At 43.1% G+C, this 19,991-nt stretch overlaps 1 protein-coding gene across 2 annotated transcripts in view; it reads left to right on the forward strand.

The window, feature by feature from the left end:
- Positions 1–235: 235 nt before the first annotated feature.
- The window catches only part of cers6 (ceramide synthase 6), a 26,609-nt gene continuing 6,853 nt past the window's right edge, over positions 236–19,991 (forward strand). For both annotated transcript variants that reach the window (XM_083641982.1, XM_083641983.1), the window contains exons 1-6: positions 236–478; positions 1,686–1,791; positions 1,930–2,060; positions 10,923–10,980; positions 15,907–15,957; positions 16,073–16,165. In XM_083641982.1, coding sequence (XP_083498108.1) covers positions 309–478; positions 1,686–1,791; positions 1,930–2,060; positions 10,923–10,980; positions 15,907–15,957; positions 16,073–16,165 — 609 coding nt within the window. In that variant the 5' untranslated portion in view covers positions 236–308. The remainder of the gene's footprint in view (positions 479–1,685; positions 1,792–1,929; positions 2,061–10,922; positions 10,981–15,906; positions 15,958–16,072; positions 16,166–19,991) is intronic.

Raw genomic sequence — 19,991 nt, forward strand, 5'->3', positions numbered from 1 at the left:
CAGTATGTTAATTTAAATGACTCCCCGTGAGAGGCGATTGAAAAACAATTTCACCTTGATTGCGCCGTGATACAGGCGTAACCCAGAATGACTGCATCATGCATGACATTTCAATGCACCAATCACTTGCGGAGGAGCTGATTGAGTCTACTTCCCTACACTGGAAGAGCAGAGGGAAATAGACGGACGGCGATCTAGCAGCCAGATCGCATCAGCAGAGCCTGTGAAAGACCTCCAGTCCAGGAGACAGCGGGCCATCGATTCCCCCTCTCGACCCGGGTCCAAAAAGTGTCCGCTCCTCCAAGGCGATGGCCGGTATCTTGGCGTGGTTTTGGAACGAGAGGTTCTGGCTCCCTCACAATGTAACCTGGGCTGACTTGAAGAGCACAGATGAGGCTACATTCCCGCAAGCCGAGGATCTCTATCTGGCGTGTCCTTTAGCCTTCTGCATCTTTATGATACGGCTGGTTTTCGAAAGGTGGGTCTGGCAACATGTATGCACATTTGATTCGGGTGGCTGTTCTAGAGCTAAAACGGGCGGTCGGACGCTATCTCGACTCGATCCAGTGAATGAAGCATTTCGCATCAGGCAGCCCACTGAGCATGTGTGTTGATTTGTCTGTCACTCAGTAACCTAAACAATGGCATCTTATGGCGAGCCCACAAAGCGCCAGGGGTGATCATGGTTTCTTCTTCTGCAGGCCTGCCTGTAACATTGTAGCCTATCGTTGTTGTCTGACCATTTGAATCAGTCAGTAGAGACACATTGTAGCATGTCGCGAGTTGCAGGATACAAGTCGTCACTGAAGTCAGACTTGCCAAAGCTTCCAAATGATTGTCCTCTCAGAGTCCTATTTCAGAGCTGTGTGGAATCGCATGCTGACAACAGCCTCGTTTTTTACTAATCCCGATCATTCCTTTCTTATTGTTACCCTGGGAATGTCGAGTCTAAACAATATTGCGATGTGATTTTTTTCCACCATCCTCCTCTCTGACTATTTGCCTACAATCATCTTTACAAGAAAGCCACAGAGAGCCATTATGGACACAGCAGGGCTCGTCATAGTATGTGGGTCAGGTGTCTCTTTAGGCAGTATGACTGAGGCCTGTTCCCCTCACACATGTTCATCAGTCATGTTTATCTGTATCAGAAAAGATAATAATTTTAAAAAAGTGGACATGATGTGAGACCCTTTCATATGGGGTGAAATACCTGCGTATTTACACAGCCATATGTTTATTTGCATATGCCTCCCATAACACTTACACCTTGATTACATTTGACCAAAGTGATTACTGTGGGTGGAAGTGACTACATTGACTCCAGTTATTATAAATGGGTAGCCCTTTGTAATGTCGTTGAACTTTTTAATTGAATAGTTTTTGTTAATCAGTCATTGTACTTTTACATACTTTTTCTGAAACACAATATTTTCCTTTGTAAAAAAAACAACAACAACTCTGTGACCTTTACTGGCTACATTTTAAAAGTGCTACTTTTTAAGTAAATGTGATGTTTACTCGAGTACTTTTACATCTACTTGAATCAAAGAAACAAAGTAACAGTGCTTCTACTTCAGTAGGATGTTTTGATACTTTTTCCCCCCGATCCCTGCCATTACAAACGACTCCCCTGTTGTCTCTGTTAATCTAGAATTGTATTATGATACACATTTTAATTGAAGGTTCATTGCAAGACCATGTGCTATGGGCCTGAAGATCCAAACCAATGGGCCACAGAAAGCTCAACCTAATGCCATCTTGGAGAAGGTTTTCACTGCTATAACCAAGGTGCCGCATGCGTTTCCTGTCTTCCCTGTTGTTCAACACGTATTTCTACAAATGTCACACAAGTATTCTGTTCCACCTCAAAATCACGTGTACCACAGTGACTGCTGTGCCTAACCAGTCTTTATGTTGTCTTGCCAGCATCCGGATGAGAAGAGGCTGGAGGGCCTGTCCAAGCAGCTGGACTGGGACGTCCGGACCATCCAGCGCTGGTTCCGACAACGCCGCAACCAGGAGAAGCCCAGCACCCTCGCGCGCTTCTGTGAAAGCATGTAAGGCAAATGAGCTTGGAACATTGTTTACTGTTTGTTGTTGACCAAAGACACACAACACGGGGTTCGATTCCCAGCAGCGGTACGTCCGGCTTGGTCAGACGTTTCCACAGACGCAGCTGGCCGTGTTTGCGGGTGGGAAGCCGGATTAAGGGTATGCCTCCTGGTCGCTCCTCTAGCGCCTCCCCTGGTCAGTCGGGGCGCCTTTTTGTGTGTGTGTGGGGGGGGGGGGTAGCGTGATCCTCCCACGTGCCATGTCCTGCTGGTGAAACTCCTTACAGGGTTCCCACAGGTTAAAGGCATTAAAAGCTTTTGAAAATAGTCGTGGGTCATTGAAAATACTTGAATTTATATATATTGAATGAATGAAATAAACGAGCAGCTCTTAAACCCGTAAATAAGTTTGTCACTGACTTATCGCTCAGCTCACACAATACAGTATATCTTTTGGCTGTGTTGTGTTAGAGAAGGCGAGAGAGCAGCACATAGTCTGTGCCACCACTAACAAAGCACAGTTGAGAAGTGTTCACACATTCAAGCCTCCCTCTTTTTTGTTTTTATACAAATTCTCCGTGTTGTAACAGTAATTCATCTCAATCCGTGTCTCAAACTTTGCCATGTCGGGTCCTTGAATTTGGAGAATTGGGCCTTGAAAAGTCCTTGAATTTGATGTTGAAGAAGGCGTGGGGAACCCTGTCCGTCCTCGCTGTCAGGTGAACAGAAGCGGCTGGCGACTGCACATGTATCGGAGGAAGCATGGTGCTAGTCTACGGCTCTCTCCAGACCCGCAGAGGGGTTGGAGCAACGAGCGGGACAGCAGGGGGGGATTGGCCATGTCCAATTGGTGAGAGAATAGGAGAGAGAAAAAAGACACACAACATAGAATTAATGTGTTAATAACCCATTGATACCTGATGCAGCATTTGCGTGTATATCCCTCATTTGTGTGTGTATCCCTTTTAAGTGACGCGGTTCGCGGTCTTAAAGGGATACACACACAAATGCTGCATCAGGTATCAATGGGTTAACAGCTGAAATGCTGATATAACACGGGATGTGACTCACTGAGATGGAGCAAGACTGTGTCTCAATGCAAACCAAGAAAACCACACTGGCTGCAAGAGAGACGAGAGGCTCTTAATTGACCACAGAGTCAGGACCTCGGTTTAACACCTCATGAACAGAGTCCCCGGTCTCTGCCCTGGGGCATTGGGGATATTATTCATGAGACCAGATCCAATACCCCCTTCCAGCACCAGGATTCACCACAGGCCAAACCCGCTTAGCTTCCCAGACAAGCTAGCGATATGATGCAGCAGCTATCGGTGCTGGCAGTAGATACGATGCAGCAGGTGCTATGGTGCTGCCTGGCATTACTAGAGCATTTGCCATCATCAGGGAAGGCTGTAGTTAGTTAGCCAGCCGTGAGATGTTGGAGGCCAGCGAGTGAGTGTGTCTGTCACAGTAGAGTCATGTCTGACACCAGTAGGAGGCACAGGCAGCCCTCACAGCTTCTCTGATGCCCCCCGAGGAGGCTGCTGTTCACTTGACACGCTGTTGGCTGATTAGGCCACTGGACTCAGAATACAGACTCGCTGAGGAGCCCCGAAAACTTAAGGGAAGCCGTTTTCTTGATGACAAAACATGAAGAAACTAGACTTGGTCACTTCTCTGGAGTATGTGCCGTGGGCTTAGCCGAACACTCTTTAGCTGACATCCATTCTATATGCACCCAAAGCTGTTATCTGCACCAGGGTGACTATATTGCAGACTATATTGGGTTTTTTTACGCAGTTTCTTCAATGCTATCCGTCTCAGTTGTTAACAGTGCAATTTTCCAAACGGGGCCAGGCCACACAGTCCTTCCAGCAGTAACCGTGTTCTAATGAGCCCCTGGCCTGGCTGGTATACAGCTGTTGAGGACTGATAGCATCCTTTGTCTCAGACGTCAGGGTGGCTCATCTGTAGTCGATTCTCTTCACAAAGAGGCAAGCAGCAGACACAATTGATCTGGAAATAATGAAGAATATGAATGGAGTTTATTTCGGAGCTATTATTTTGTTTATTCTCCAGCTGCGGCGCAAAAATAGCCACTTCCACGAGTGTGTGTGTGTGTGTGTGTGTGTGTGTGTGTGTGTGTGTGTGTGTGTGTGCGTGTACTAGTTGAAAAAGAGATCTGCTGATGCGGTGGCATGATTTTCATTGTCTCCGATGCAACTGACTTGTGTCAGGAATATGCTTTGAATCAAGTGTCATTTTCTTGATGCTGGTGAAGTGAACAGGGCTTCTGTCTTGTTCCAAGATGTTTGGCACTTAGTGTATCACTATCAACCATTAAGATATATTAATAACTTAGTGTATCACTATCAACCATTAACACATTCACTGCCAGCCGTTTTTTTTTTACTGTAGGTAGGTTTTGCCAGAGGGTTTTTTTGAGGATTCTGGCTCATTTTACAAGAGCCGAGGATTCTTTTCTGCTTTGACTTTGTGAACACAAAGTTCACAAAAGTACTAATAGAATATGTGCTTTCTCTGTCTAAAAGAGTTAGTTTGTAGAGTTAGTAGTTATGTAGATATTAGCCGTTGAGTACAGCATGGTTTCAGCGTCTGAAAATCTATTTTGAGATAAATGGCTTTTTGTGAAATTCGATAGAACAGTCACTTTAACCATTCATTTTTGGCATCAGTAAGACCGTCAGACATCTAAACAATAGTTTTGAACAGTAATTTCCTCCATAACAGCAGGAAACACCCCTCTCCCTTCAAACTCCTCCCTCCGTGTGTCTTCTCCTCCTTCCTCCTGGCTCTGCAGCGGGCGTGTCAAGCGCGTTGCTGCTGCTGCTGCTGCTTGCCTGCCTGCGACGCTCCTTGTGCGAGTCAAGATGGGCCGGGGAATGCGTGGGCGATGGGCAGATGTTGATTCTGGCCTTTCTGCGGTGTTTCAAAGTGTGTTTCACCTATAATCTATTATGCAAATCGCTCTCCGCTCTCTGTGCTGCTGCTGCTGGCGCGGCCGCTCGGGCAAGTCTGGATGACTGTAAAATCGCCAAGCAATTTCCTTGAGAATGGCTTCCTCCCGCCGCTGTTTTTTCTTTGCTTTCGCTCGTCTGGGGGGAGCACTGTCAACACTTAGTGGGTCGGTAAAATAGATTATACACATTCAATACCTCCAATAATTGTATAGGAGACGTAAAAGGGATTGATCAACGCCCCACCGTCAAAAAAAAAAATCGATTTTTTTTTTGACGTGTTAACACGTCGTTGGCAGTCAACAGCTGGATTCTGAAAACGTGTTAACACGTCATTGGCAGTGAACGTGTTAAGATATGTTAATAACTTAGTGTATCACTATCAACCATTAAGATATATTAATAACTAGGACATTCCTGGAACAAATGAAACCGCGTTGGAAACAAGTGGAATAATTTCTCCCCACTGGCAGAATGTTTCACATGTTTTTTAAGAAAAATAATAAGACTTTAAGACTGAATATGAGACTAACTGACATGATCATTAGAATCTTTGCAGTGTACTTTCACCGGAGCCTCCCTGATCTCCTCTTCTCCACAGTCGTCTTTAGTGTTTCCCTTCACAGCTCTAGTTGTCTCATCTCATGTCTCTTCATCCTCCCTCTTCTCCAGTTCTGTTGAGTAGTAAGAAATGACCAAAAGCAGCAGACTCTAATACGCAGAAGAGAAATAGAATGGCATAGACTCACCCAATATTAAACTCCTCTTATTCTTGTGACACTGCTACTATCAACAGATGTACTTACTAGTAATTTTTATCTTGCTATATCTAAATTTGACCTCGGTTAATATGTACTAAAATTGCATGGGACTAGATTAGTCTTACTTACGCATTTGCAAGTAGACACGTTCCCTTGCCACATTAGTCTTGAAACGATAACACACATAATGCTTCTCTATACCTCTGAACTACTAACATGGTCAATTTAACCGATCATTGACATTCTTAATTTAAATTATTGATTTATTTATCACAGACAGTTTGAGACTTTTTATCCTCTAAACACATTGGGCACCTGTACTAATATCAGTTGACGTTACCAATATGAGATATATAAATATTTATGCATATACAGTCAATGTGTCTAACCCACATGTAAATGCATGAGTGATATTCACAACGGCAACCAAACCCCCCCCCCTCCCCACCCCCGCGCTGGCGCCCCCCTCAGAACCAGCCAGGCTAGTTGGTGCTGAACAGACTCCTACTAGAACAGCCATTTGCGACGCGTGTTGTTCTGGTTCTGGCAGCACATTTGGAAGATGACTGCCGTGCTTTTTTCACTGAGGCCATCTGAAATCATGCCTATTATCTAAACCAATTTGGAGAAGTACACAAAAGTGGGACAGACATGATTGCCTGTAGAGTTAGAGAGCCATTATTGCCAAGTCTTTCACCAAAGTGCAGCCGAAAGACAACTCATCATCAATCCTTTTTTCCAAATTGTATTCTGCTCAAAGGCAGATTTCTGTGAGTCGTGTGTTTGGTGAATGCTTTGAAGGCAGCTGTCGCTAGTGTGCAGTCTGCTCACCTGGAAGTTGAATGAGATGGACGAGAATGACCCGCAAGTGCGTGAATCCTCAATGGTGAATCCAAAACTGGGTGGGTGCTACAATTAGAATAAAGCCCGCCTCCTCGTTAGGTTAGAATAAAGCCAGCCTCCTCGTTAGGTTAGAATAAAGCCACGCCTCCTCGTTAGGTTTTTTGGCCACATCAAAGCCGCTCCCCAGAATTGTCCCTCCGTCCACAATCAGATACATTTATAATCCCGTCTCATCAGGTAGCATGTGTGCGTTTCATGAATATGTAATGAGGCAAATCTCAAATGCTAATGTCTCTTTAATCAATGTGTCATGAAACATGGCACAAGTCTGTTCTGTTTGTGCTTTGCAAAACACACCTTGTAAGTGCTTCATAGAACACATGAGCATCATTCCAAGAATCACAGTAACTATTGTAATCACTGTTACAACACAATTCAACGGGTAAGCTGGTTGCAGCTAGACCATGTGCGGCAAGTAAACAGCTGCTTTCAAACAAGTTAAAGCACACGATTCTACTAGAGATGAAACTATTTGAAGATTTCATATCACGATTATAGTGACGGAAATGATCACGTTATCAGTATTATCACGGTATTGTGAAAATCTGCTGTGAAAATCTTCACAGAAATCATTTCACCAAGTTTTATATTGAAAACTCGGACCCAAAAAGGATTGATACACTCACTGAACTCATTTCTGCAAGGCTGCGCGTTTGCATCTGGGAGACGGTTGCCAACTTTGGTTGATGATGGACAGTATTTACCATGTTTTTCAAAGCATACGGTTATCGTGATGAATTTTGTCACAGTTATCGTAAGGAATTTTATCACGGTTATCATTAAAAACCGGTTATCATTTCATCCCTAGATAGATTCTACTATTCCCCACAAGCCACAACCAATAATGACCAGGATTGTATCTGAAAATGTAACTGATATTGCCATAAAGACATATGGGTTTGTCTTCAGCAACAGTGTATTCAGGGAGAGCTGTTAACTTGTTATTGTACTGTACATAATACTAGCAGTGATTCAGCAGCACTTGATGAACCAGTTGCCATGCAACAATCTTTGCCCAGTGCCAGGTAGACTAGTCCAGTTTGTTTGGTTTTACAATAGATTTAGGCAATGTCTTGTCGTCGTCGTCGTCGTCGTCGTCGTAGACGCTGGGGGTAGCTGGCTGGGGGCGTGGTCAGGGTGGGGGAAATCCTCCCGTTCTCCCCATTCAGCATAGTTAGCATTTAGCTGCTAGCCCAGCCCAGGCAGACAGCATCAGGGGATTCAACCACCGCAGTAAATGCACATCTGAACAGACGTCTATGTACCTGCTCTTGAATCCCCGATCCTGTAGTGTAGAGCCGCAGCACCGTCCTTTGGTGAGTCAGCCCATTGAGATATATGGGGGGTCCCCCCCCCCGCTGCTGTCTAGTCTCGCGCGCCAGCCGTAGTAACATTTTGTGGGCGTTCCCACTTCCCACACAGACCGACTCAAGCGGAGTAGATCATGCCAGCATCCACCGGCCATGTGTTACGTGCTAATGTTATCTCTGGTGTCGATTGTCTTGAACAAACGTCCATGTAAAAAGGCCACTTTGATGTGATCAACGTGTTAAAAAGTCCTCTAGCGTTGTTAAAAAGATGCCATGATGAGTTTGCCAGACTGTGGCTGCCCAAATCTACATGTAGCATTAAGGCCAGCTGGAACCAAGCACACAGCACAGAGTTGAAAGTATGCAAAGCCGCGTGTCTCACATGGCATGATGCCATTTGTCATGTCCGCTGGCTGAGACTTGTCAGGGAATGTTTCCTACCCTGTCACAGAATGTGACTTTTACTGTTCTCCGTGTGTCTGGTTCATGACACTGTGTCCAGAATATTTAGATCTCATAGAATATACAGTATATATATATATATATATATATATATATTTTTTTTTTACCTTTATTTATACAGGGGGAGTCTCACTGAGAGCAATGCTCTCTTTTTCAGGAGTGCCCTGTTCACATTCACACACACATTCATACCTGGAAGCTGACCAGTACAACCACAGTCTGATCTGCTGGCCACTGATCAGCTCCACTGGAGCGGTTGGGGTTAAGGGCCTTGCTCAAGGGCACCTCAGTGGTGGTAATGAGGGAGGGGCAAGCGCTGCCTTTTCACTTTCCCCGCCCAGATTTTATCCTGCCGGTCCCGGGGATTGAACCGACGACCTTCCGGTCACAAGCTCGCTTCTCTAACCATTGGGCCACCACTGCCCCTAATACTATATCTCACAGCACAGTAGGCCCCACTGGGAGACACCATTTAAACTAATTGGTAAAATATATAATATATATATATAATATATATAATATATATAAGTAAAGTAAAGTAAAGTCCCACTGATTGTCACACAATGTGTGAAATTTGTTCTCCGCATTTGACCCATCCCCTGGGGGAGCGGTGAGCGGCAGCGTGCGCCGCGCTCGGGAATCACATGGTGATTTAACCCCCCAATTCCAACCCTTTGATGCTGAGTGCCAAGCAGGGAGGCAATGGGTCCCATTTTTATAGTCTTTGGTATGACTCGGCCGGGGATCGAACTCACAACCTCCCAGACTCAGGGCGGACACTCAGACCACAAGGCCACTGAGCTGGGATATATATATATTAGAAGAGTTCATTTGCAAAAACAGGTATCTCCGTTTGGATTTTTTATCATTTTATTTTATATATTGATGTATTTATACTGTAATTTATTTATTTTTGGGAAATGTGTATTGTCAATCATAACTAAAACATATTAATCTGATAATTTTCACATAAATCACTTCAATAATGTTTTCTATGTGCACTCCAGGGAGTATCAAACAGATGTTGTTTGTTCATTTTAAGAATGGCATTTACCTGTTCTTGCAAATGAACTCTTCTATATATATATATATATATATATATATATATATATGTATATATATCCACAGTGTGTGTTTATATTTGTGTCTATATATATATATATATATGTGTGTGTGTATATATATATATATATATATATATATATATATATATATATATATATATATATGTATGTGTGTGTGTGTATATATATATATATATATATTGGCATGCTGTGTAAACTCAATAAGAGACGACAGGGAATCTGTCAAGCGGTCAGGTTAAATTCGGTTTTGTTCCCTGCAACAAGAATAACGGCTTCTTCTGAAGCATCTTCCACAGTTGTCTTAACAAGTGTTGATGCTTGTTGGCCAGGCAGTTGCTGAACAGTTGTGAGCTGTGTCTGAACAGTTGTGAGCTGTGTGTGCACATCTCGCCGCTCAGCGAGGCTTTGATCACTGAAGTGTCTGCCTGTAAGCCCAGCAGCCCAGCAGCTCAGCAGCAGCAGCAGCGCCCCTGATCTCAGCACAACTTTGCCTAGCGATCGCTGTGCAGCTGTGGTTACTGTCAGTACGTACGTACCAGGCAGGCTTATGTAAAGCACAGAGCAGGGGGCGGGGCAGGGCAGGAGAGGGAGAGGGGGAGTGTCTCGTCTCGTCTTTCCCTCGGTGGCGTCCCAGCCGACTCAAACTGGAATGCCAGACGTGTGGAGATGTAAGAGGACCTCACACTCACCACAGCACTGCACATATCTGAGTGCAGGCATGATGGGCACATGATGGCATGCCACAGTGTGTCGCATCTACGGCCCACAAAACCACACAGGGAGTATATGGTTGTGTTTGAAAATAACTTCGACTGTCCACAGTGTGTGTTTATATTTGTGTCTACATTGTATAAGAAACAGAAAAGCCAGCACTCAAAGTAAATCCTTTTGGTTGTTTTTAATAGAGGGTATGCATGTGATGTCACAGAGGCAGAAGTCACTGTGGGGTCACGCAGACTGAGTCACAGCAAGACTGAGCTTGAATGCAGTAATCAGCCTAGATAAGTGACACCTGCTGCTCAGGGAGGAATTTGACACTCATTTTGACACTCGTTCCCGATTGAGGGGGCGTGTTCCAGTGGGTGTGCATACCCTCTATACCTTCAGTAGCAGCAGTGACATCAATGGACGTACGTTTCGGCACAAGCCTTCCTCAGCATTCCTCAGCCCAATGCTGAGGAATGCAGTCCAAAATTGAAAGCGACAAATAACAAAATTAGTGGTCGACCGATATGAGTTTTTCATAATGTGGCCTCGTGTGCGCAGGCATCCGCCAATATCGACGATCTCAAAATGCCATTGATTAATCGGCCTATCACGAAACAAAAGCACAACCTGATTTACTCACTGCCATCTTTTGCTCTTACAGGTGGAGATTCACATTCTACCTATACATATTTACCTACGGAGTACGTTTCCTTAAAAAGGTAAGTTTTGCTTAAAGAGAAATTGGCAAGAGCCGCCTCCTCATACCGCCCCGTTTGTTAGCAATGTTAGTGCAAGTCAATGAGGTATGAACCCATTCTCTCAAATCTCATACAAGTCCTTTCAAGCAAATCTACTACTATTACCACACTTAAAGCAACACTCTGCCGATTTTCAACCAGACTTTTGTCATTACAAATTCAGTAGTTGTTCAGGAAAATGTAAGCCGTTTTGCAGGCATCGCCAGTTTTTGAGAGTTGATTTGAGTGAAGTTGTGGACCAGTGATGTCATTTGTGCATGAATGACATCACTGGTCCACAACTTCACTCAAATAACCATAACTGTCAAACTAAATGAATGCCTGCAAAACTGCTTACAGTTTTCTGATATACTACTGTACTGAATTTCTAATGATACAAAGCTGGTTGAAAATGGGCGGAGTGTTCCTTTTAAGGGGGTATACGGAATAGGTTGGGAGCAACAAAAAGTATGCAATAACGTTTTGAATGTGTTAAGGCGCTGCTGATTTGTTTTAACATGGGGAAAAAAACGTCTAAAAATCCCAAACCATCCTTTTGTCCCCAATCATGTGACTGACCAGTAAAATGTGTGTTTGTTTGATTAACATACCTGCCGACATTAGGCTGGGAGTATCAGCATGCACCGCTCCCTCCACCTCCACCACCATGAATCCATTTTTATTCGGATATCTTGAGGTGAGAGGTCAAAGGGACCCCTTTGAAAATAGGTCATCCCTGGCCACATTTTTGCCTAAATTTGGAGTGTTTCCTGACAACCTAGCATGACAGGGTTGGTAACAATGGTGATCTACCGTAGTTTCATAGGATACCAGAAACTTCACTCTGGCTTTAAAACGGAGAAATCGGGAGATTATCATGAGAAATTACCACATCAGGAGCACAGCAAGAGAAAGGGCTAAACAAATAAGGAGACTCCTGCAGAAATCAGGTGTTATGGATAGTTATGGATTAATATGGAACATTTCAGTTTGTAACGGAACCTTTTACAAACACCGATTTGTCATTGATGATGGATCGTGCGGGGCAAGGAGGAGCAACTGACAACGAATGTGTCTTTCATTCCTACCAGTGAACTATGCTAAATAATACATCCATTTGGTCCGAGCAGAGCATCAATTTTTCAGATATCGCTGTCTGTTTGCGAATGAATTTGCATTGAGCCAACTGTAGTTCCCTATTCACAGCTACTTTGTTCATGTTGGCTTGGTTGGTGAAGGGGAAGGACATTAACATTGAACAGTTCTTGCTCTGTGGACATACCGTAGTTGATCTTTGCGTGCCTCAGTCCTCCACACTGATGTGGTGTTAATGCGCTGTGGCCACGGTCTCAGTGTCTCAAGTAAATGAGCAGTGAAGCCATTGTGGCAGAGATGGATTCATCTCATCATAAGGTGAGATCGCATAGTGGGGGAAATTTCTCAACCCAACAAGTTCCATGACCGAGCACTTTGTGAAATGAGTTCCTGCCCCGGCAATCCCTGCCGCAGGCCCCGAGTCTCCCGGGGGGGTTATTAATAGCATCCCGGGGGGTTATTAATAGCATAGAGTGCAGAAGATGCAAACTCAATCGTCTTCCCTAAGTCGCTGTTCGTTTACATTCCTGAGTTATTACACTTAACATTTAACCCTTCTCTTTCTCCCCAGTCTCATAAATATACCTTGGTGGCCCAGTTTCCTTTTATGCACCGATCCAGCATGCGCCGACCCAAAACCCGTTCTCATACAGCAGGTCTTTACTATCGCTAAACCACTTTGAGGTCATCTGCTGGTCTCCATCGAGGAGCTCCTTCAGCTTTCTGTGGTCACACTGACATCCATGTGTTGGATCTGAAATAAGAAGGAAATGTTGAACCTCAGGCACTGTTGTACTTTTGGGGATCGATGCGTCTAGAAGAACTTAAACTGTTCATTTGGGAATTAGTGTAATACTGCATTGATATTGCAATCAGTGGCACCTGCTCCCCCCCCCCCCCTTTTTTTTTTAAAGGTTTTACACATGAATTAAGCCCACTCTTGGGGTTTAGTTTAAACCCCAGAATCGCTGCGTGTCACGGCCTCGCCTGCTCTATGGCATTACTGATGACATCATCACGGATGACATCACTGATGACAATTAGGGCAATCACCTAATTAAAGAATCCGGCCCCGTCAGGTCACCCGCACAGCCCACGGGGCAGGGGCGGAAGCCATCGTCTCCGTCTGGTTCCTCCCCGATTCTACCTACAATATACTCCCATCACTTATATAGCCTCAGACTGATGACATCACTGATGACATCATCACTGATCTATAGCCTCAGCCTCAGGGCAATCAGCCTTAGGGCAATTAATCTTCCCTAATTAAAAAATCCACACGGGTGCCCTTTACACACCCTGAAGGTTTCAGCCCGATCGCACGTAAAACGGCATAGCTGTGGCCGAACTCAGAACTTGAAACAGTGGACAGAGCCCACATACTCAATTTGATAGATAGATAGATACAATAAGTGTGACGTAGGGTGACCATTATATGTACTGTATATAGGATAAATAATAATAATAATAGTTGAATACCTATGTACAAACTAAGTATATGTAAACAACACTGGATTCTAAACAGGCTATAAGTCAGATATTGCACAGTTGTTTATAGATCTACAGTATATAAGCAAAGCTTTGGGACAGTAATTGCACAGTTATTGAGACAGTTTTGGGAGAGTTATTACATGGTTAATTATTACACAGTTAATATGTTATGCCTTATGGCATGTTATGCCGTGTTTGTCAGGGGTGTACTATACATAACATAACCAAACATATCTTAACTTACAGTATAGTGCCAACTAGGTATGAAACGATAACCGATTTAATGATAAACGGTGATAAAATTCACAGTCAGTAAAAAAACAGTCAATCCTGTCCATCATCAACCAAATTTAGCAACAGTCTCCCAGACGCAGACGCGCACAGCCTTGGTGAAATGATTTCAGTGAGTGCATCAATACTTTTTGGGTCGAGTTTTCAATCTAAAATTTGGTGAAACGATCAGTACTTTTTGAATATTTTCAGCACATTTTTTTTGTCCCAATGATTTTTATCGAAGGACAGATAGATAGATAGATGCATGTCAAACACGTAAAATTGTGACAATACTTTTTTCCTTCCAGATTTTTTTTTTTTTTAACAAATATCTCTTCCCTCCTCCCACCCATCCCCTCTTACCACTACCTCGAAAGTCCATAGAGAGACAACTTCAGTATACAATACTGATTCCATACAGCAAAATAAAACACAGTAAAAGAAATACACACACACACACACACATTTTAATTTCTTTATTGGATTTTCGATTAGAGACATTAATCGTATATCAAAACCCAATAGTAGCAAGAGTCAATGCAATACAATACAAGATCATGCTCACAATGTTATCTGTAGGCTATAGACATAGGCAGATCAAAAAAAGAAACATTAGGCTCTATGGGTATAAGTGACAGCGTCTTTTCCAAATGAAATGACTGCCAATGATGGCAGACACAGAGCAGTACTTGGCCAACTGTTTTGCAGCTTTTTTTGCCAGTCCAGCAAGTTGGAGTCCTCGCACACACATTTTATGAACATGCCCCAGGCTACCAAATATCAAGACTAAAATTTTACAATTATACCCACATGCAGAGATGGCATTTGCAAGTGTTTGATATTTTAGCCATTTATAACTGAAGCATGTATCCATGTACAAATCAAAGGAACATCCAATTTCTAAAATTAAAACAGACTTGGTGGATTCATTGATCATGACAATATCCGGAGTATTTGGACAGCTTTCAACAGTATTGTTAAATGTATTGTTAGATTGGGATGAGGCAAACCAGTTAATTTGAACAGTTTTGTTAATGTGGAATTGTGTGTGTTGTCCAGTGGCACGACGCAGTTCTTTAGCAGTCAAATCCACGATACGGTCGTGGCGTGCCGTATACAGTCCCTTGAAAGCGGGGCAGCTGTTCATAATGTGCGCAACTGATTCCGGTTGCTGATTATTGTGCAGTAGACAGTGTGAATCATGTTGTGATGGGTACCAGAGGGCAAGGTTGTATTTGGTGGGCAGAACTTGTAACCGGGCTTTTATTGTGAATTTAAGAATGGATTCATCTATTATTGAGTTGTGTAGGATGGAATGGGACACAGTATGGTCAGCGCACGGCAGGCAGGCCACACACACACACACACACACACACACACACACACACACACACACACACACACATATACATAATAAATAAATAAATAAATAAATAAATAAATAAATAAATAAATAAATACAAGTAAAAAAGGGGGAAAGAATTTGCAAAAGAATAGTGCTAGGGAAGTCTTGGCACAATATTCTTCTCTTTACTCAGGGGGAGTGTTTGAAGTCTGTTAAAGTAGTCTATCAGGCATTGCCGTTTCTTATAGGAACGGTCTACGGAGCCCCTGAGAGGGAATTTTATCTTCTCAAGTTTAAGAAAAAAAATCCAAGCTTAAAGCCAAATAGCGGATGATGGGGGTTTAGGGGACTTCCATTCTAGCAGAATTCTGCAACGAGCTAATAGTGATAATTGGAGAGGGAGTCGTGCGGCGCGCAGCAGCTCGTCTGCATCTGCGTCCTCGAGGGGAGTAAAACGAGGGACTGTAGAAATGAGAGAAGAGGAGAAGGGGAAGGAGCATAAGGACGAGGCACGCTGTTTCTACTACTGATAACCGTGATCATTTTGGTCACTATAATTAATTTGTGATATAAAATTTGTTTCATCTCTAGTGCCAACCTTAGTTATATTTTTTCAATTTCATAATATGATCCAGTTTTATTATGGGTTTCGTATGGTTTAAAAAGAATTGATTATAAGTTGGTGTTTTTTTTTTTTTTTTCAGACTCCGTGGCTATGGAACACTAAAGAGTGCTGGTATAACTATCCTTACCAGGTAAACGTCCAGACTAATCTTTGAATTATGATTTGATACAACTACGGCAAATGGCTTGCATTAGCAACACCATCTAATTAGCATTGTAACTTTGTTGCTTTGTGTGTTTGAACAGCCCCTGACTGTGGACATCCATTACTACTACATTGTGGAGCTGTCTTTCTACCTGTCCCTCCTCTTTTCCCAATTCACAGACATCAGGAGGAAGGTAGGAGTCCCCACAAGTCACACCGAGACAGCTCGGGAGTTGTACGTCTGTAACTTGTGAGATCTTTTTGTTTCTTGCTTCTGCTACAAGGCAAAGGGTGACACTTCACACGTTTCAGTGTATATTTAGAAAATGCAGTTTTGTTTGTGCTACTGTGGTTAACACAGTAGCGCTCTCACAGAGGGAGAAAAAAAATCCAATATTTTATAAAACGATAAAGATACAAGATAAACAGGCTCAGACACAGGAAAAGAAGTACGGTAATAATAATAAAAAGTAAAAATTTTATTTTTTATTTTTTTATTAATAATAATAATAATAATAATAAAAAAAAAAAATACATGCATCTTTGACATTTAACATTGTAACGTGGAGCTACCAGCAGTATAAGGTGCTTATGTGCTTGTAAGAGATATTGCATATGGGATCTTATACTGTGGGAAATCAGCTGGGCAAGCCGTCCACATTATCTTTGTTTGACGGCGCTCATCCCTCTTTTTGTCTCTGTGCTTCTGTATTAGGGATGTTAATGATTAATCGATTAATCGATCGTTAAGAATTTGATCGATCAAACTATATGTTAACAGATTAATCGACAATGTAGGCTATGTGCTATTTTCTCATTTTTATTTTCTTTGCTGAAATGATTTAACACCACAAGGGTGAAATGTAACTTTCACTGCTCATACAGAGGAAAGAGAAAGCCAAGCTAGTAGGCAGAAAGTCCCTTGTGGGAGAATTACACCCAAAAACACAACAGTAATCATTGTAAGACAATGTTGGAATATCTCACGTCCACAAGCACAATGACAGCTAATGCAGGAAGTTTAGTTGGTCGATCAACTTGTTGGGTCGGCCTAAAGACAGGTGTAAAACCCTGCTTTTTGTATTTTCTATTTTGTATGTCAAAAGCTGTTTAATATTATTAATCGATTAATTGATCGTTAACATGACAAATTAATCGATTAAGGAAATTGATACAAATTTGCATCCCTACTCTGTATTGTTTAGTCTATTTCCCTGTAAGCAGTTCCTCTGCCTCAGTGTATTTTCTCTCTGATGTGTGAAATCACAGAACATTATGAGAAGGAAAAGGATTAGTATTAGTTCCTAATATTTAGCAGTGTCATTTACAAGCAAACTCATAAAACTTTCCTGAGGGCTTTCCCTATACCTATGGGAGGTTGTGAAGTGTGTTTTTTGTTTCAGTAACACTTCTCGTATAATTCAACTAATTAGCATTAAATTACTTTTGAATGTGCAACATAACGGTGTCTCCACTCCAGCACACATTACACAGAAATCATAGCACTTTAAAGAATGGTGCCAACGAAGTGATCTCTTCACTCTTCCAATGATGGAATCATGTATTTCAGGCTAAACCTGTTAAAAGACTGTGTTATCAGATTTGGGATCACCAATCATTTTATTTGACCAAATCTTATCAGGAACTTGACCTGGTTGGTTGGTGCCAGCCAAAATAAGCACATGTAAACAACGCATGGTGTTGAAAAATGAATGTATCAATAAAATGAATGTAATACAGTCCAAGTTAGATGTTGATGTTTAACAAACCATGCATAACGTTTGCCGGAATGGTCCAAAATATAATCAGTGGAGGGGAGTTTTACCGTCTAATCTATCATCCCTTTCTGCTGCGCGCAGAATGAAAAGGAAACGTGCTAATTGAGAGTCAAGCAGACAGCTGGGCAGACGTGAGGCCTGGTTTTCTGATCCGTTTCTGCTTAATCCTTTGAGTCAAAAGAAATAATCCATGATGGGACACAAGGCTACAGGATCATTTATGCACACATAGACTGACACACACAAACACACATAGACTGACACACACAAACACACATAGACTGACACACACAAACACACATAGACTGACACACACAAACACACATAGACTGACGCACACAAACACACATAGACTGACACACACAAACACACATAGACTGACGCACACAAACACACATAGACTGACACACACAAACACACATAGACTGACACACACAAACACACATAGACTGACACACACAAACACACATAGACTGACGCACACAAACACACATAGACTGACGCACACAAACACACATAGACTGACACACACAAACACACATAGACTGACACACACAAACACACATAGACTGACACACACAAACACACATAGACTGACACACACAAACACACATAGACTGACACACACAAACACATGCAGGATGTATCCCTCCTTTCCTTTGGTTAGATATTCAAACATCGCTTCCAACACAATGCTGTAGCTGTCAGGCACTTTATATTTATGAGTTATTATCAAGAACCAGACCGTGGCCTTTTTAAAGTGACAGGAACGGAGAACATCGTGTGGTCGTCTATAAGGGTTGAAAGGTCAAACTTGGTCGGCGTCTGTAAGAACTGAACTAGTTTCGGTTCATACAATCATTTTCAACGGGGGCAGCGACAATCCACTTCAACCCACTTTCATTTCGGTTTCTTTTGAAAATGGCTACAGTCTGGTTTTGGTTCATTCCATGTCAATTTTGCATGCCTCCTTCCACCCACAGTCTTGTTTGTCTACGTTGCCCCCCCCCCCCCCTCCTCCTCCTCCTCCTCCTCCTCCTCCTCCTCCTCCTCCCCCCTGTCCACAACACACGTCACTCACAGCCACTCCATGGTGCCATGCTGTGCTGTGTGCATCTTCACTCTATCATCTCTTTGTTGACTGTTGGCATGTTGTCTGTTTTTGTTTCTCCTTTCAGTTTTTTCATGCACCCCACTACACTGAGGAGGTCCTCTGCATCCCCTGCCAATTCCAGTATGTCCTCCCTGCACCCTGTTGCCTTGCTTTCATCCTGTTACCTGCATCCTGTTCACTCTTCCTTCTCATCCTCCTTCTTCTCATGCTCCTGCCATTTTTGGGCTGGTTCTGGTTCTGGTTCTGGCTGCTTCCAGCTGCGGGGGGGATTCTTTCTAAAGGCTAAAAAGGAATGCCAGAGGAATGCTACTACTCCATGCCATCTGTGCGCAGCCTCTTCCACCTAGAGCTCTCATCCGGGCTATCCCAAAAACGAGTCGCTCATACCAAGGTTGGCCCAAAGCCAAACTGCTACATATTTGTCACACATCATCGACATACTCTACTGATGATTCATATTTAGCTGGAGTGATTCTGTGTTGTCTTGTTATTATGATTTCTTCTAGATTAGTGGAGAAATTGGGGGAAACTTTTGTCATATTTTGAGAAAGCTATATTTCAATTTGAGACAAAAATGGCATCAGATGAGGAGGGAGTTGTATGTGTGTACTGTACAGTAAATTGCAGTAATACATAGTTTTTTTTTATTTTTTATCTTAATCAATGTATTCAGTGTATTTGGCAGTATTGTCTCTATGGTATTGCATCACTGAAAATAACAAGCGGCTGCTGACTGTGTTTGCACTCGGCAGTCATGTCTGCCACATCACACCCGCAGACTTTCACTTTTTGTCACATGTTGCTGACTGTACTGTACTGAATGTCCTGGGTATGTGCGCCCCGTGCTGTGCCTCAGATGACAGTGAGGCAGCCAGTGCTGCGGTAGATTCCCTGCCTACTGACATAAGCGTCATGGGTTCGAGCCCCGGTGTTGCCTCCGGCTTGGTTGGGCGTCCATACAGGCAGAATTGACTGTGTCTGTGTGTGAGAAGGGCATGTGTAACGTTAAGGGTCTGTGTCCTGGTCGATTCACGAGTACCACCTCTGGTCAGACCTGTTCGGGCGGGGTGAGAGGAGGAGGACTGGGGGCAATAGCGTGATCCTCCTGCGTGCCACGGTCCTGCCGGT

The sequence above is a fragment of the Poromitra crassiceps genome (assembly GCF_964638095.1).
Source record: "Poromitra crassiceps genome assembly, chromosome: 8".
NCBI classification, from domain to species: Eukaryota; Metazoa; Chordata; class Actinopteri; order Beryciformes; family Melamphaidae; genus Poromitra; species Poromitra crassiceps.